Source organism: Gobio gobio (assembly GCF_949357685.1).
Source record: "Gobio gobio genome assembly, chromosome: 10".
In the NCBI taxonomy this organism is placed as follows: domain Eukaryota; kingdom Metazoa; phylum Chordata; class Actinopteri; order Cypriniformes; family Gobionidae; genus Gobio; species Gobio gobio.
In genome coordinates, this window is record NC_137116.1 from 44,916,244 (window position 1) to 44,930,749 (window position 14,506).

The window sequence follows — 14,506 nt, forward strand, 5'->3', positions numbered from 1 at the left end:
GAGAGAGACAAAGAGATACATTTAATAAAAGATCAGTGATAGAAGTGTTGAAAATATTAAAATATACACAGATGTGTGTATTACAGGCAGTATACATACACACACACACACACACACACATACTGTATATATACACAGACATGTAAATGTATGATATTGGGGAAAGTGTAAAGTAAGTGAGCCTGGTGTTTTTCCTGCCAAGGGTTAATTGTGTCATAAATCCAACTTGATGGCAGGCATGAATGGTATTCACACCTCCGACTTCAACACAGACCCCCACAGCAGCGTAGCTAATCTAGATAGGACACTATTAATACTGCCATCTGCAGCTTGACAAAGCTCTCCTGCAGGTAAACAAGCTTATATTTGCAAAAATAACTGTTTGCAGACAGGTTTCACAAAACGACAGATATTCCCTGTTGAAATAAACTAACCGAAGCTGGTTTTCTGGTCTTTGTTGGTCTCCCAGTCTGGTTAGGCTGGTTTTAGAGGCCTGTGCCCAGCTAAACACCAGATTGGACAGACTTTCTCAGCAGGATGGTTTGAGGTCAGACAAAACAAGTCAAGCAAAAGACATGCCTTAGTCTGTTTGCATATTAAGATATTAATTAAAAATACACAGCTTAGATTTAAACACCATAACCCAGTTTCACAGTAATGACTTAAACTTAGTCCCAGACTAAAATACATGTTTGAGCTGTTTTAACTAAAAGCAACTTGCACTGACATATCTTAAAAGATGTCAGTGCCATTGTTTTCTCTCAAGATTTTCTAAGGCACCTTTATAAAAAAACAAATCCTAATTGAACTAAGGCCTAATCCTGGCTTAATCTAAGCCCTGTATGTGAAACCAGACCCATGTCTGACGTCAAGCGGCAGCGCTTCCTGGTCCAAGCACTCTATCTCATACCACAAGAAAAACAACAAACGGTGCTAATATACACACACAATGTGGTCTGATACTACAAAAAAATTATAATCATAACCTTATTCTCCATACCAAAACTCCAGATGGCCAGACAGTGATTCGTCTTTTATAAAGCGTTAAAATATTAATATCTGTGACGCTGTGAGCACAGAGCCTGTTGTATAGACTGTAAGTATTTAAAATGTTTAACTTTTTAAAATGTTTGATGTTTAATATGAATAAATAGCACTCATAAACGGCCGTCGATGGCATTCTCAAGTGAAACGAGTTGAGGCTTGGACCCAGAAACGGCGTTCCTTACGTCACGACTTAACAAGCGGATAAGAGTTACTAAGTAGCAATATCCAATATCAACTCCCTGTAATGTTTGAACCAATTTAACTGCGCAAACAAAACTATTTAAAGAAAGAATTCATGTAATACAAGCTTCACAGCTTTTAAGTGTAGCACCAGTTCACTTCTACTCTAAGTGCCTTACTATATCAGCACAATTTGCTTTTAAAAAATAGTTTTAAAAAGAGATAAATGTTTTTCTGTGGTAATCCACATTATGCACACACATTGTGAATTGAAGTTGAAACGTTCTTCAAAGCCTAGTAAATCAGACAGATGAAATACCCCTACCGATCTAGCCCAATTACAGTGATACATTACTATATGTTCCCATATGGCTGATGAGTTGTACATACAAGGTTTAGTGTGACCTCGGTACGAGGGTCACTCACTTTAGTGTGTGTAATGGAGATTGTGTACACACAGGGTGAAGGGGCATCAAGCTTCAGCCGTCAGTCTTGTTTCAGGCTTGGTGAGGGTGGAGGGCAGTTCCCAGGCCCCCATGTGTACGTTGGGGGGCAATAACTCACAAGCTCCCTCAGAACTTCCTCTTTCGTCCCGGCTTTTTACGACCCCTGTAGACTGGAGTACAGCTGCTTGGGCTCTGCGGTGCGAATCGAGGGAGCGTGAGAGAGGAGAAACAGGAGGAGAGACAAGACAGCAGGAGAGCTGATGGAGAAAGGTGAAATCACAGTGTCAATTTGAACAGTGAGCAGGAGAAAGAGGAAGCCTTAAGATTCAAGGCATTTTGTGAGAAACATAGCAACCAGAACTACAATACGGTTACAAAACAAGTCGCGGTGTGTGAGAATGGCACTATACGGATGCTGTGTGATTTATGGAGGTTAAAGCGTCACTATAACAAATGAGAATGGCTTGACAAACAATTCTCATGCGAATGAGATATTAGATGTAATATATCAACCTTTATCAATTCAATAAAATAAATTGGACCCCTTACAACACTTTTCCACCATATTGTACACCAAATATCATACAAGGCAACTTAGTATTATATGCCACTGTCATCACAAAAAAGAAAGATATCCAACAAAACCCCTCACCACCGCCATGATTTTTTTCTAAGGTGTTGGACACTGGCCAAAGTCAAAAGAGCCTTGAACTCTCCTTCAAATAAAGACAAAATAGATTTTTTTTTTGTCCATTTTATCACCTGCCAGGCAATGATTGTTAGAAAAGTAATAGCAACAAACATGTAGGACACATTAAATTCATATTCATACAACAATTCGGTAACACTTTACAATAAGGTTCATTAGTTTACATGAACCAATAATGAACTGCACTTATAAAGCATTTATTTATCTTTGTTAATGTTAATTTCAAGATTTACTAATGCATTATTAAAATCTTGTTAACATTAGTTAATGCACTGTGAACAAACATGAAGAGCAACTAACGTTAATAAAGATTAACAAATACAGTAACAAATGTACTGCTCATGGTTAGCTCATGTTAGTTAATACATTAACTATGTTAACTAATGAAACCTTATTGTAAAGTGTTACCAACAACTCAATAATAAATTATATATTAAAACAGAAAACTGTTCATTTAGAGTGTAATAATATTTCACAATATTACTATTTGTACTGTATTTCTCATCAAATAAATGCAGCCTTGGTGAGCTCTCATTTGTTAACACTAGTTAATGCAATTAACTAACATGAACTAACAATTAACTGCATATATTTCTACAATTTATTAACCTTTGTTAAATGGATAGTTCACCCAAAACTGAAAATGTTGTCATCAATTACTCACCCTCTAGTTGTTCCGAACCTGTATGAGTTTCTTTATTCTGTTGAACACAAAAGATGATATTTTAACGAATGTTGGTAAACAAACAGTTGATGGTATAGCCATTGACTTGCATAGTATGGGGGGAAAAAATACTATGGAAATCAATGGCTACTGTCAAGTGTCAGAAAGTTAACTGCGTAATTATATCAACTAATGTTAACGGTTCCAACTTTTCGTAAAACATATTAGTAAATGCTAAAATAAACATGAACTAAGATTAATTAACACTGTAGAAGTATTGTTCATTGCTTGTTCATGCAAGCTTATGTGGTTAAGGTTAGAAACCTTATTGTAAAGTGTTAACAAAACTACCGACCGCAAACTTCTGAATGATTGTGTGTGTAGCCTATATGTAGACCTACAATAGTAAGTAATAACTACAATGGTATTTCGGTGGAAATTACAGATAACGGTACATTTTCATAATAACACTAAGGCCTGGTTTCAAAAACAGGGCTTAGGCTAAGACAGAATTAGGCCTTGCCTGTGAAACCGGGGGATAAGTGGTTTGAGTAAATACAGAACCATCTACTATAATGTCCTACTCTCTACGATATGTTTTATTTCCTTTTGTACTTCATCTCTTTTATTTTCCATTCCTCACTAAAACTATTCCAATATGTGTGACTTGTTCACACATTTCACTAACTTTCCCTGCAAGCCGCTCAGAGACAGTGTGTGTGTGTGTGTGTGCGTGCGCATAATCAGTTTATGGTGCGTTTAGTACGTGTGCAGTATACACGACCCCTGATCACACCAAGTATTTTAATCCAATCGGCTTCGTTTTCACATGACTGTCATGCACCCCTGCCACCATGGCAACAGAAAAGAGAGCGACAGGAAGAAAGTAGAAAAGAGAGCAAGTGATAGGAGAGGCAAAATGTTCCCTCGCCTTCCTATCTCCTCCAAGTGTAAAAGGTCTGGCCTTAAAGGGTTAGTTCACCCAAAAATGAAAATTAGCCCATGATTTACTCACCCTCAAGTCATCCTAGGTGTATATGACTTTCTTTTTTCAGACGAATAAAATTGGAGTTATATTTAAAAAATCCTGGCTAATCCAAGCTTTATAATGGCAGTGAATTGTTGCCTCGTTTATGAAGTCCATAAAAGTGCATCTATCCATCATATAACCGCTCCACACGGCTCCGGGGGGTTAAAAAAGGCCTTCTGAAGTAAAGTGGCGCATTTGCGTAAAAAAAATCCATATTTAAAACTTTATAGACTAAAATAACTAACTTCCTGCGGAAAGCTGTACGCAATTCAACTTTTTTAATATAACTCCGATTTTATTCGTCTGAAAGAAGAATGTCATACACCTAGGATGACTTGAGGGTGAGTAAATCATGGGCTAAATTGCATCTTTGGTTGAACTATCCCTTTAATACAATTATTAGTTCTGAATCTTACCATATCTGAACCCCATCTTGTAAATGAGTGTTTGGCTCTTGTCCGGCCCCGTCTGTATCACTAGCAAATTTCAAGCAGTGTTGATGATCAACAGTATGCAAACATCTCCCTTCTCACACAGATTCCCACAGTGTCAGATAAGGTTCTTCTACAAAGGTGAATGTGATAGAAAAACAGATACACCTTTTTCTCAGGCCTCAGCGGCACAGAGCATATCTCAAAGGGATAATGTTTTAACCAGGTTTATAACTTTTTCAATCAATTAACTCATCAAATATGTCTGTCTGTCTGTAAAAGTGTTTTTTTTTTACTATTAAAATGGAGCCTTATAACACGATATTTTCTGTGTAACAAAGTGTGTAGGAGGACAGATAAAACTGATGGTGATAGCAGGGTCGTGAACTACAAATCAGCTACATCTGCTTGTGCCTGATACAAACTGAGAGTTTTTGAGAAGAACATTGCAAAAGATGCATAACTGAGTAAATGCAAACCTCAAGAAAAGCTGCTGCTATAAACGCACCCAAAAATCTAATGCCCGGCACAAGTTTCTTATCTATCAATTCATATCTGCAAAGAAAAATACAGCATAGTTCAAGGCCCGGCGGTGTTTATCAGCAGGTCAGCCCAAGCAAACTCCCACTTCCCCCTCTGCAAAGAGAAACTAAGGGGTGAAGAGTTGAGTTTGTGCATTGTGGTTGGCGATGCACGCTACCGTGGCAGCTTCTCTTTTCGGCTATACCCACTTCCTGCACACACGGGGATATAACGGGGTAGGAACGTCAGCGTTTCGTAGTCTCTGCAAAAAAATGGTTAGCACCTTTTCTTGCAGCCAGTATCTCTCACTCTCTCTCTCGGTTTCCTCGTTACTGAAAACTTTGCACAATAACGGAAAACATTTAGCGCTCGGGTCGAGAACAGGAAGGTTTTGTAAACTCAAACGTTTTTAAACTGCAGTTGGCCGCGCTCTGGTGGTTGTGCAAGGAAAAACAGCGGCCATTTACAAAAATGTGCACCCTTTCCTTCATCAAAAGAAGCGAATATCAATATATAAAAACATGAAAATAATGTACCCTCACAGGAAATCCAGTCACCCGCGGGACCTTCACACAGAACACCTTTTTATTCAAAAACACGTGATATCTAGGAATAGTACCGTGTTTTCTTTAAAAGACACGTGACGCAAGTCTCCAAGGTGTCTTTTAAAGAACTCTCCATCTGGAAAGCATCTATTGTGCACAATCATCTGATAAACATCTTTTTAAAGCAGTTTTCAAACCGTAAGCGTCTTTCCTAATGTCTATTTAACAAATGACAGAAACGTCTTTGATAGGAGATGAGACATTTCCACGATATGGCGTGCTATCATGGTTCAGATTAATCCTTTACCTCCCATATAACTGAAAACTTAGAAGTAAAAATGTCCTATTTCAGGGATTTGAATTATAATTATTTTAATATTTCAAGTTTTTACAACTGTAATGCTAGGCCTAACTAAGAAAATTGCTTCTGGCTTCTCCCCCTCCCTTTATAATTGGAAATTATAAACACACTATATAACTTTAAGCATGTCATGTTAGAAATTCCCATCCGAGTTTATCAGGTCATGCTTTCCAACCATAATTCTAATGAACTAGTATGAACATACAGTACATGTAAAATTACATAAAATGGCCTGCTTTGGCAACGGAAACCAAAAAGCCACAGACCAATGATACCATTTCTTTAGGTATGAGAGACATCTACTAGTCTAAAGATATATATATATATATATATATATATCTGTAAATACCAACAGTAAAAACAAAAAGAAAAGCAAATAAAAACTATTTGAATCATTTTTTGTTTAAATACTGTATAGGTTTGGTTTTGAGCATTTAGACTCATCCAGACATGAACATCTGGTTGGTTATTTGGAAAGCACCTGTTGTGTGCAATCATCTGATAAATCTTTTTTAAAAGCACTTTCTAAATAAACAATCATAAACATCTTAAAGACGGATTATTCCTTTGCCTCCCATTTTACGGTAAATGTTTAGTTGTAAAAATGTCCTATTTCAGGTATTTATAAAAAATAATAAAAAAAATAAAAATAATAATAAAAAAAAGAGTTTATCAGGTAACCGTTTTTGCTTCTGTTAGGTGATTAATATCAGGAGAAGTCCATTGTCATAGCATGGAAAATACTCAGTGTACCTTTAACTTGTCACTGTTTTCCCCCTTTTCATTAGTAATACCAGACTATATGTCATGCAACACATATGACACACAACCTTTTTAAGGATGTCATGTTAGAAATTACCATCTGAGTTCATGCTTTCCAATTGTAATTCAAGAGAACTAGTAGAAACATACACATGAAATGACACAAAAATGAATGGCCTACTTTGGCACGAAAACCCCAAAAGCCACAGGCCAATGATACCATTTCTGTAGGTATGCTTGACAGATACCTTATATTCAGACTAGTGTATCTACTAGTCCAAAGACGCAAAAACATATAAAAATGCCAGAGTGAACGGTAAAACAGAAAAAATAAATAAAAACTGAAGTTTGAATCATTTTATTTATACTGTAGGTTTCGTGAGTTGAACAATTTTAGCCTCATACGGTTGGTACATGGACGCCGGGTTGGTTACTGTGTGTTTAATTCTTCAATGCACATAAAATACAGACTAATGTAAACTCTGAAAGAAAAAGCAGCAGCAACCCAGGCCTGTCAACCATGCAATAGTCGGGACCTCAGATCCAGATAGACTGCATGTAGTTTTAAACCGCACTGGATTACATATGACCCAAATTGAAGAACGTGGCAGGCCACCACTCTCCCCTGACACTAGTTTCAATGATCTGGTCTGTATTGAGTAACTGGACATGCCCGCAGTCTTGTCACTGCAGTGCAAGCGCTGTGTTGGGCAACTTTTGCACCAAGAAAACAATCGAAAGTTCTATGAATAAACATTTGAAACAAATTCAAACTAAGGTTTAATAAACTACTCCATTTCATAAGACTTTCAGAGATATGAGTTGAATTAACTTGTATGTCTGGTTTATAGATAGAGGAGACTAACTGGGCGGTCAGTACAATTACACATTTTGTGCTGATAATTGGGGGACCAAAGCTATAATAAAGCAGCTTCCCCCCCAAACTCATCTTACATTTACTGCCCTGGCTGGAAGGAAATTGTACCTAATGTCCATAACAATGAGGAGCATTAAGTGGTCAGTGGAACTTATTCTATCCTCTTTCCAACCCACAATGTGCTAAAACTTCAAAACTGAATTAACATACTTCTGTTAATGAATTATGAATTCATTGGTTTGGGATGCACTGCTAATCTATGATACTGTTGTACAGTATATAAGATTAATTTCCATTAATGGAGGGATTTCACAAAGACAAACAGGAAAGCACACTTTCATTCTCTCTCTCTCTCTTTCTTTCATTCACACACTCCAAGCAAGCGCAGACAAACTTCTGTGTAGTTCAGTAAACAGATACCAGTGAGGATCAGGCTAGGGACTCAACGGCCTGTTAGGAGGGAAAGTGCCGGATCTGACTGTCTTTATGAACAGGCTGTGGCTTTTAAAACACAACGTGAGCTGCTTGTCATTTGAGAGTCCGTCTGCTTTTCACCTGTAACCTTCTCAAGAGCCACTCTTCCCTCCGCATTTCCGTAACACCTCACAGCCACCAGAAGCGTATGTATACGATCAGCATGATGAAGAAGACTCCACCCGCAGCTAGCTTAGCGTAAGTGGAGCGAGTGTTCAGGTACTTAGCGTCGCTTCTGTATTTCTTGGACAGGCTGGACAAGTTGCTGGCCTTCGAGTCCAATGCTGAGGAAAAAACATGGAGATGTGAAGAGAAGAAATCTCAAAAATAAAGTACACAATTTTGCAGATTTTACTCAGGGATCTTTTCAGGCCAATGATTTCTTTCATGAATAGAAAGACTACCGTTTAAAAATGTGTTTTTGACTAAATAACTTTTAGTCTCTTTCTAACTATTTCTTTTTTAAAGGGCATCTATTATGCCCCTTTTTACTAGCCTAGAAATCTAGACGCACCCTAGCGGCAGAAAATTTATTTTGCCGCGAGTGTAGTCTAGCAACTCTCGGTAGACCTCAGAGCTGGAAAAACCAAACTCTGGTCAGGCCAATCACAGCGTGTGTAGAGTCGGTGGGCGGGCTTAAGATAATGACGGAGCTTAACATAATGACGGAGCGGAGTTGCGGAGGTTCTCGGTGCTACAGGTAAACAAAGAAGCTGACGATCAGCGTCTTTCAAACCGGTTTTTGCCGCTACTCTGGAAGACTTGGAGTTAAGCTTTTCTTTGAGGAAAGAACAAAGAACGGCACTGAAGTCATTCGTAAGAAAGGAAGATGTATTCTGAGTTTAATCTATCAACTAACGTTAGCTCCGCTTCGGTTGGTTGTGGCGCTATCCAATGCAGGAGCCCTGTCAATGGTGAGTTTCCAGACCAAACATCTTGATGTGGGTCTGGCTTGTCAGGCTACCTTTTTACAAGATGTCATATTGGTCTTGGGTGTCCCCAAAATGTGTCTGAAGTTTCAGCACAAAATACCCCACAGATAATTTATTATAACGTGTTGAAAATGTCATTTTGAGGCCTGTTTATAAAAAGCGCTGTTTTGGTGTGTACCGCTTTAAATGTAAAAGAGCTGCATATCCCCGCCCCTTTAGAAGAGGGAGTAGCATATACATCTCTCCTGTGCATGGCAGATTGCATACAGGTCTATGTTAAAATGGCAGTGTCAGTCAAACTTTGTGGGCGGGCCTTTGCAGTGTGATGTCACACTGCAGAGAATCTGAAAACAGCTTGTTCTGTAACACTGCTTATGATTTTTGGGGATTCCAAAAAAATACTGGGTGGATTTTTATCATTATAGGGTGGCTGTTTACACACACTGTCAACACACATTTATGTTCAAACATCAAGTAAAAGTGGATTTTGCACAATATGTGCCCTTTAAAATGTGCTTTATTCCTGTGATGGAAAAGCTTAATATTCATCAGCCATTACTCCAGTCTTCAGTGTCATATGATCCTACAGAAATGCTGATTTGGCGCTGAAGAAACATTTTATTATTATCAATGTTGAATACAGTTGTGCTGCTTAATATTTTTGTAAAACTGTGATACATTTTTGTAGCATTTATTTTCAATCAAAATGTTCAGTAACATTGTAAATGTCTTTACGGTCACAATTAATCAATTGAATGTGTCCTTTCTAAAAAAAAAATAATAATAATTTTTATATACAAAAATAAGTTTCATATTCATGCATTTACATTATTTTTCAATTCAATTAAAAAATATTGTTCTATAGCATCATATACTTGAAATATACACATTTAATTCACTTTTTTTTTTTTTAAGCAAGAACAGTGAATAATTTAGCTGAAATGTAGCTTCTTAACTTTAGCTTAGTTAGAGGAGAGAAAAAAAAAAGCTATTTTATATGTCCTGAAACTGAAAAAAATAAAGTCTTATGCAAAAATAATCAAGCCATCACCAGCATTATTTACCAGATAAGGCCTCCCCACGCTGAAGAACTTCCTCTATGTTGGCCACCATGATTCTCTGTACATCCTGTAGCTCTGTGTTGATGTTACTCAGGTTCCTGCGTGCTCTGCTGTCGATATATGACTTTTTGGTCTTCTGAATATAAGTATCTTTGGACAGATAGGCAAACAGAATTACAAGGTTGTCTCTTGATGGGAAGTAAATTAAACTCTGGCTATTAAGAGAGAGGGCTATTACCAAACTCTATGAAAGAGTAGGGCCTGGAGACCGTGGGCACCTTCTTGCCATGTTGTTCGTGAAACTCTGCCTGCAGATCTTCCAGATAACCGAAGGCTAGCTTTTTAGAAAACCCGGCCTCACAGAGAACCAGATAGCAAACCCCTTTCTCGATGACGTAGCTTTGAGAAGAGACGCAATACATTAGCAATGGGTTTTATACATCACATTTTTGTGTGTAAATCTAGAAATAAAATATACTGTGATCTTGAAATCAACATTTTGATCTACTTATTTGATCAGCTTTAGTATAGTTGTAATATACTGTAGACTTACTGAAAGGCCATAGATCCAGCCTCTAAGGTGCATCGGTCAGGACTCTGTTCATTTAGTTTGCGGAAGAGCTGTTTGGCTTGGCTCTGATATTGCTGGAGGTCTCGACCCATCTAAGGACAAAAGTACACATTTATTAGATAAGACACACTTAATCTTACACTGATACATTTGACTCAATCCTCTTCTGAGGGATTTCACAAATGTAAAGGTGAACAAACCTTTTCACTTCCCTTCATGGCAGCATGAAAGGAGGAAACGTAGAGATGTTAGACCTTAATCGAATGACTGCTATAAAGGTAATGAAACTGCTGGGCACCTATTAGGCACATTAACATCATTTGGAGCAACACATTTTTTTAAATGTGTTGCTAAAATTTAAATTTAGAAACATAAGAAATAAGCTTGTTTGCATTTTATGTTGTATTTTACTATTCCTAAAAGTAATTTTTTTAGTTATAGATTTGGTCGCACATACATAAAATATGCTTTGCATCAGTTTATCTCCAATTATAGCAGTTCATGTGCACACATAAGACAAGCGAATCACATACTCCTTATGTTGAAGAGGAATAGATCATTTTAATTTACACGTCTACAAGGTCATATCTTCATCCATAGTTCTCTGGATTACAGAAACATCACATAATATGCACATTACAGGGACAAATCAACCACAAAATGAATCTGGAAAATTCTGTCAGTTTGCCTGTCCTCGAGTCATTCCAAACTAGGTATGATTTTACAAACAATACCATTAAAAGATGCACTTCACACTATTAGGTTGGTCACTTCCTCACACATATGTCATTTATCGTAAAGAGGATCATATGGTGCCTTTTTAGAGCTAGACCTGGTGCACTATAGTTTAAATTGTACCCAAAAATAGAGCATGAGCATTCTACAAAATATATTATAGACACTCAGGAACAGTTTGGAACAATATGAAAATGAGTAAATGAAGACAGAACTTTTCAGTGAATTATCACTTTAAATAGGCCTACAGGAGTTATTGGATGAATAACTAACATGGAGTACAATTACATTTTTGGGGAAATGTGCCAGGGTTTATCCTAAAGTGCTTGACTATAAACATATTAAAAATCTATAAGCCAATGTTGGGATTAACCTGAAAGGTTGGATTCTGAAATCCACTCCTGACCTGACGGGAGCGCAGTAACAGTGCTTGCTCACTTAGCCCGGCTTCCAGATATGAAAAATGGATTTGTCTTACATTTTATTTATTTAATTTTATATTTCCTTTTGCTGAAACCCTAAAGAATTGTATGAATATGGCATGTACTATTGTCTGTACCTCTCACTGAGAGAAAGCACATGTTATCAGTATGTTTTGGGAAATTTTTTCTAGTCAGTACTAGAACTCACCCACTCCAACCTTGGAGATACTGTGTGTGTGCGCGCAGCATTCTGTGTTACAGATCAGTATTGGAGGTGGATTACTAGCATCCTAAGAGATGGGTGGACTTGTTATTCTGGGCAAGCTGGCACCTGCACCAGAATCTGGAAGGTCACTACGTGCCTAATTCCAGGGTGAAGATGTCAACAAGTGATCTATGTAGGCTACACGTGAATCTGATTAACTGACAATGTGTGGAAATTTACCATGACATTTTCTCTGAGCCAATCAGAATCATCCACCTTGGCTTGCAGTCATAACGTGAAGTGAAGTGAGTGAACTCTCCACCCTCCACCCAAGCGTTTACTTCCTTGAAGGCGGGTACTCTGCCCAGAGCCACTCTGGATCTGCCATAACCAATCGCTAATGTTTCGTCGTGGCGTATGTCATCTCAAACTAGAGCACGGCATCGACGTCATCGTTCTCAGCCACTCCCTCTGTTCGCTGATTGGACCGGTTAAAATTTGACCGGAGAAAACCAGAGAATATACCGCAATCCCAGACGGAGTACAGAAGGAAAATGAAAATTGAGCGGAAGTACGTAGGAGGGCAGAGCCAGGCTAGCCATGACGAGCCTAGACCTTGAAAACAGTATAACTGTTGAGAAATTGAATGTACGACAAACGGGTAGAGAGAGTGCGGCCTACGAACTCCTTGTGAGACTTGAAGCTGGCTTCTGCTGATGAAACTGTAAAATATTCTCCAGTAATTTTTTCTTTAATTAATTGCACCCCTGACTCTTGGTCTTCATTTTTCACTACTGGTTCTGGGTCCTAAACTGTTACCTCAACAAATCTAATAAAAATATATTTTTTAATTGAAAATACTGCAAATTGAAAATACTGCAAATTGAAAATACTGAACTAAAAATTTAATAAATAAAGTAATTTTAAAATGAAGTCAGAAGAATAAAATCATGAAAACAATTATCAAATCTTTTTTTTTTATGATGTTGTTAAATGATTTGTTCAGGATTATATATTTCTGATGAACACAATCGCAGTTATTAATAAATTAAGAGTTCAGATGCAAAAGCCTCTAAAAGCCACTTCGGTCAAAAATGAGATAATGATACTAAGTGAATGCTCTCCGCATATAGTATACGTTCATAAAATACTTTCACTTCAAACCCACTAAATCCAAGCCTCAGCCCATTCAGAAGTACCGGTACTTAGGTAGAAAACTATACATAGAAGCCTGACAAAAATGCTTATTTTAAAGAAAAAGGTCAGACGGACTTAGAGGCTTTTGCATCTGAAGTCTTCAAATATCTTGACGCTTCCGTTGGCCTTTATTAACCCCCTGGAGCCGTGTGAAGTACGTTTATGATGGATGGATGCACTTTTTTGAGCTTAAAACTCATGGGCCGGTTCACTGCCATCATAAAGCTTAGAAGAGCCAGGATATTTATGAATATAACTCTGTGTTCATCACAAAGAAGACAGTCGTACACCTAGGATGGCTTGAGGGTGAGTAAATCATGGGATAATTTTAATTTTAAAGTGAACAACAATTGATTTGAGATTGTGATATTTAGTATGGAGGGTGAAGAAAGATGGAGTAAACCAGGTGTGAGTTCAAATCAAGGCAGAAGAGGACGCTGTTGCTGATCAAGAGCACTCAAATCAAACGGTTCCATCTCTGTGTCCAATAACAGCTTTCCAACTGAGAATAAACGATGGAGACGAAAATAGATAAAGATTTACTACGCCGTTAGATTCCAAATAAAGTATGTCCCAAATTAATGTAAACTGTACAACAGAGGAATAATTACTGCAATCTGAGCTAATAAAGGCCAGATTAAAACAGATCTCCGCTGTTGTGGATTACAAATTCAGATAGCTACACACTTTTAGAAGAAAACGTGATGTTTTCAAGGCATTGCTTTTTGATTTTTCACATTTACAGCACATAGGCCTAGTGCAAATGATATATAATCAATGATGAATCACTGAGCTCATACCTGCTCGTCCTCCTGCATTGAAGCGGCCAGCGGCAGTCCATCCGCCAGCCGCGCGATCATTGTCAGCAGCACCATTTTGCTGTAATGTCAGATTTACACACAGCAGGTGTATGTGGAGCGGTTAACAGCTGTAAAAATGTATGTGTCTGGATTACAGCTTCACAACACTCCTCCGTAAACTACGCTGAGCTGGCCGGAAATACGTAAATGTTCGGTGTCACTGTATTATTGTCCCGCAGGGTTTTACTTTTTTTAAACTACTATCTTTAGTTCCGCATATTATTTGGGATAATATATGGGTACATATTACGTTTGAATGACAAAAATAATATCTTGAGATATTTATCAAATTTTTACCTGGGTATCCACCAGTCTACCCCGTCCTATCTAACAAAGAGTTGCCACGTAGGTTGCCTCAGTGAATCTATTATATCCTCCTGGGACCCAGGAATAGATTTTTGTGCTCGGTAGGGGACACTATATTTTAGTGAATTTCTCTGACACCATACATGTCACAGTTTATCCTGTAAAGAGT

The 14,506-nt window shown here is 37.8% G+C and overlaps 1 protein-coding gene across 3 annotated transcripts; it reads right to left on the reverse strand.

Annotated features, from left to right (window-relative positions):
- On the reverse strand, window positions 1–14,198 carry sec22bb (SEC22 homolog B, vesicle trafficking protein b). Of its 3 annotated transcripts, XR_013817355.1 has the most exons (7): window positions 13,972–14,148; window positions 10,595–10,704; window positions 10,280–10,440; window positions 10,045–10,191; window positions 8,130–8,332; window positions 3,047–3,083; window positions 1–1,930 (listed from the first exon to the last, which is right to left on the reverse strand). XR_013817355.1 is itself a non-coding variant. In XM_079827770.1 (5 exons), the coding sequence occupies exons 1-5, from the start codon at window positions 13,967–13,969 to the stop codon at window positions 8,178–8,180; spliced, it is 582 nt and encodes a 193-aa protein (XP_079683896.1). In that variant the 5' UTR covers window positions 13,970–14,198; the 3' UTR covers window positions 7,039–8,177. The 3 variants fall into 3 exon arrangements, 2 of the variants coding, with proteins under 2 accessions (XP_079683896.1, XP_079683895.1); XM_079827770.1 differs by lacking the exons at window positions 1–1,930; window positions 3,047–3,083 and having other exon boundaries at window positions 7,039–8,332; window positions 13,961–14,198; XM_079827769.1 differs by lacking the exons at window positions 1–1,930; window positions 3,047–3,083 and having other exon boundaries at window positions 7,039–8,332; window positions 13,972–14,190.
- Window positions 14,199–14,506: the final 308 nt, after the last annotated feature.

Bases quoted from the DNA above. Each gene is read 5' to 3' on its own strand.
- sec22bb (XM_079827769.1), bottom strand. From the start codon at position 14,046: ATGGTGCTGCTGACAATGATCGCGCGGCTGGCGGATGGACTGCCGCTG. The intron at 10,705-13,971 runs GTATGAGCTCAG...TTTTGTCCTTAG, and splicing joins CAATGCAGGAGGACGAGCAG to ATGGGTCGAGACCTCCAGCA. The intron at 8,333-10,044 runs GTAAATAATGCT...TTTTTTCCTCAG, and splicing joins GCGTGGGGAGGCCTTATCTG to CATTGGACTCGAAGGCCAGC.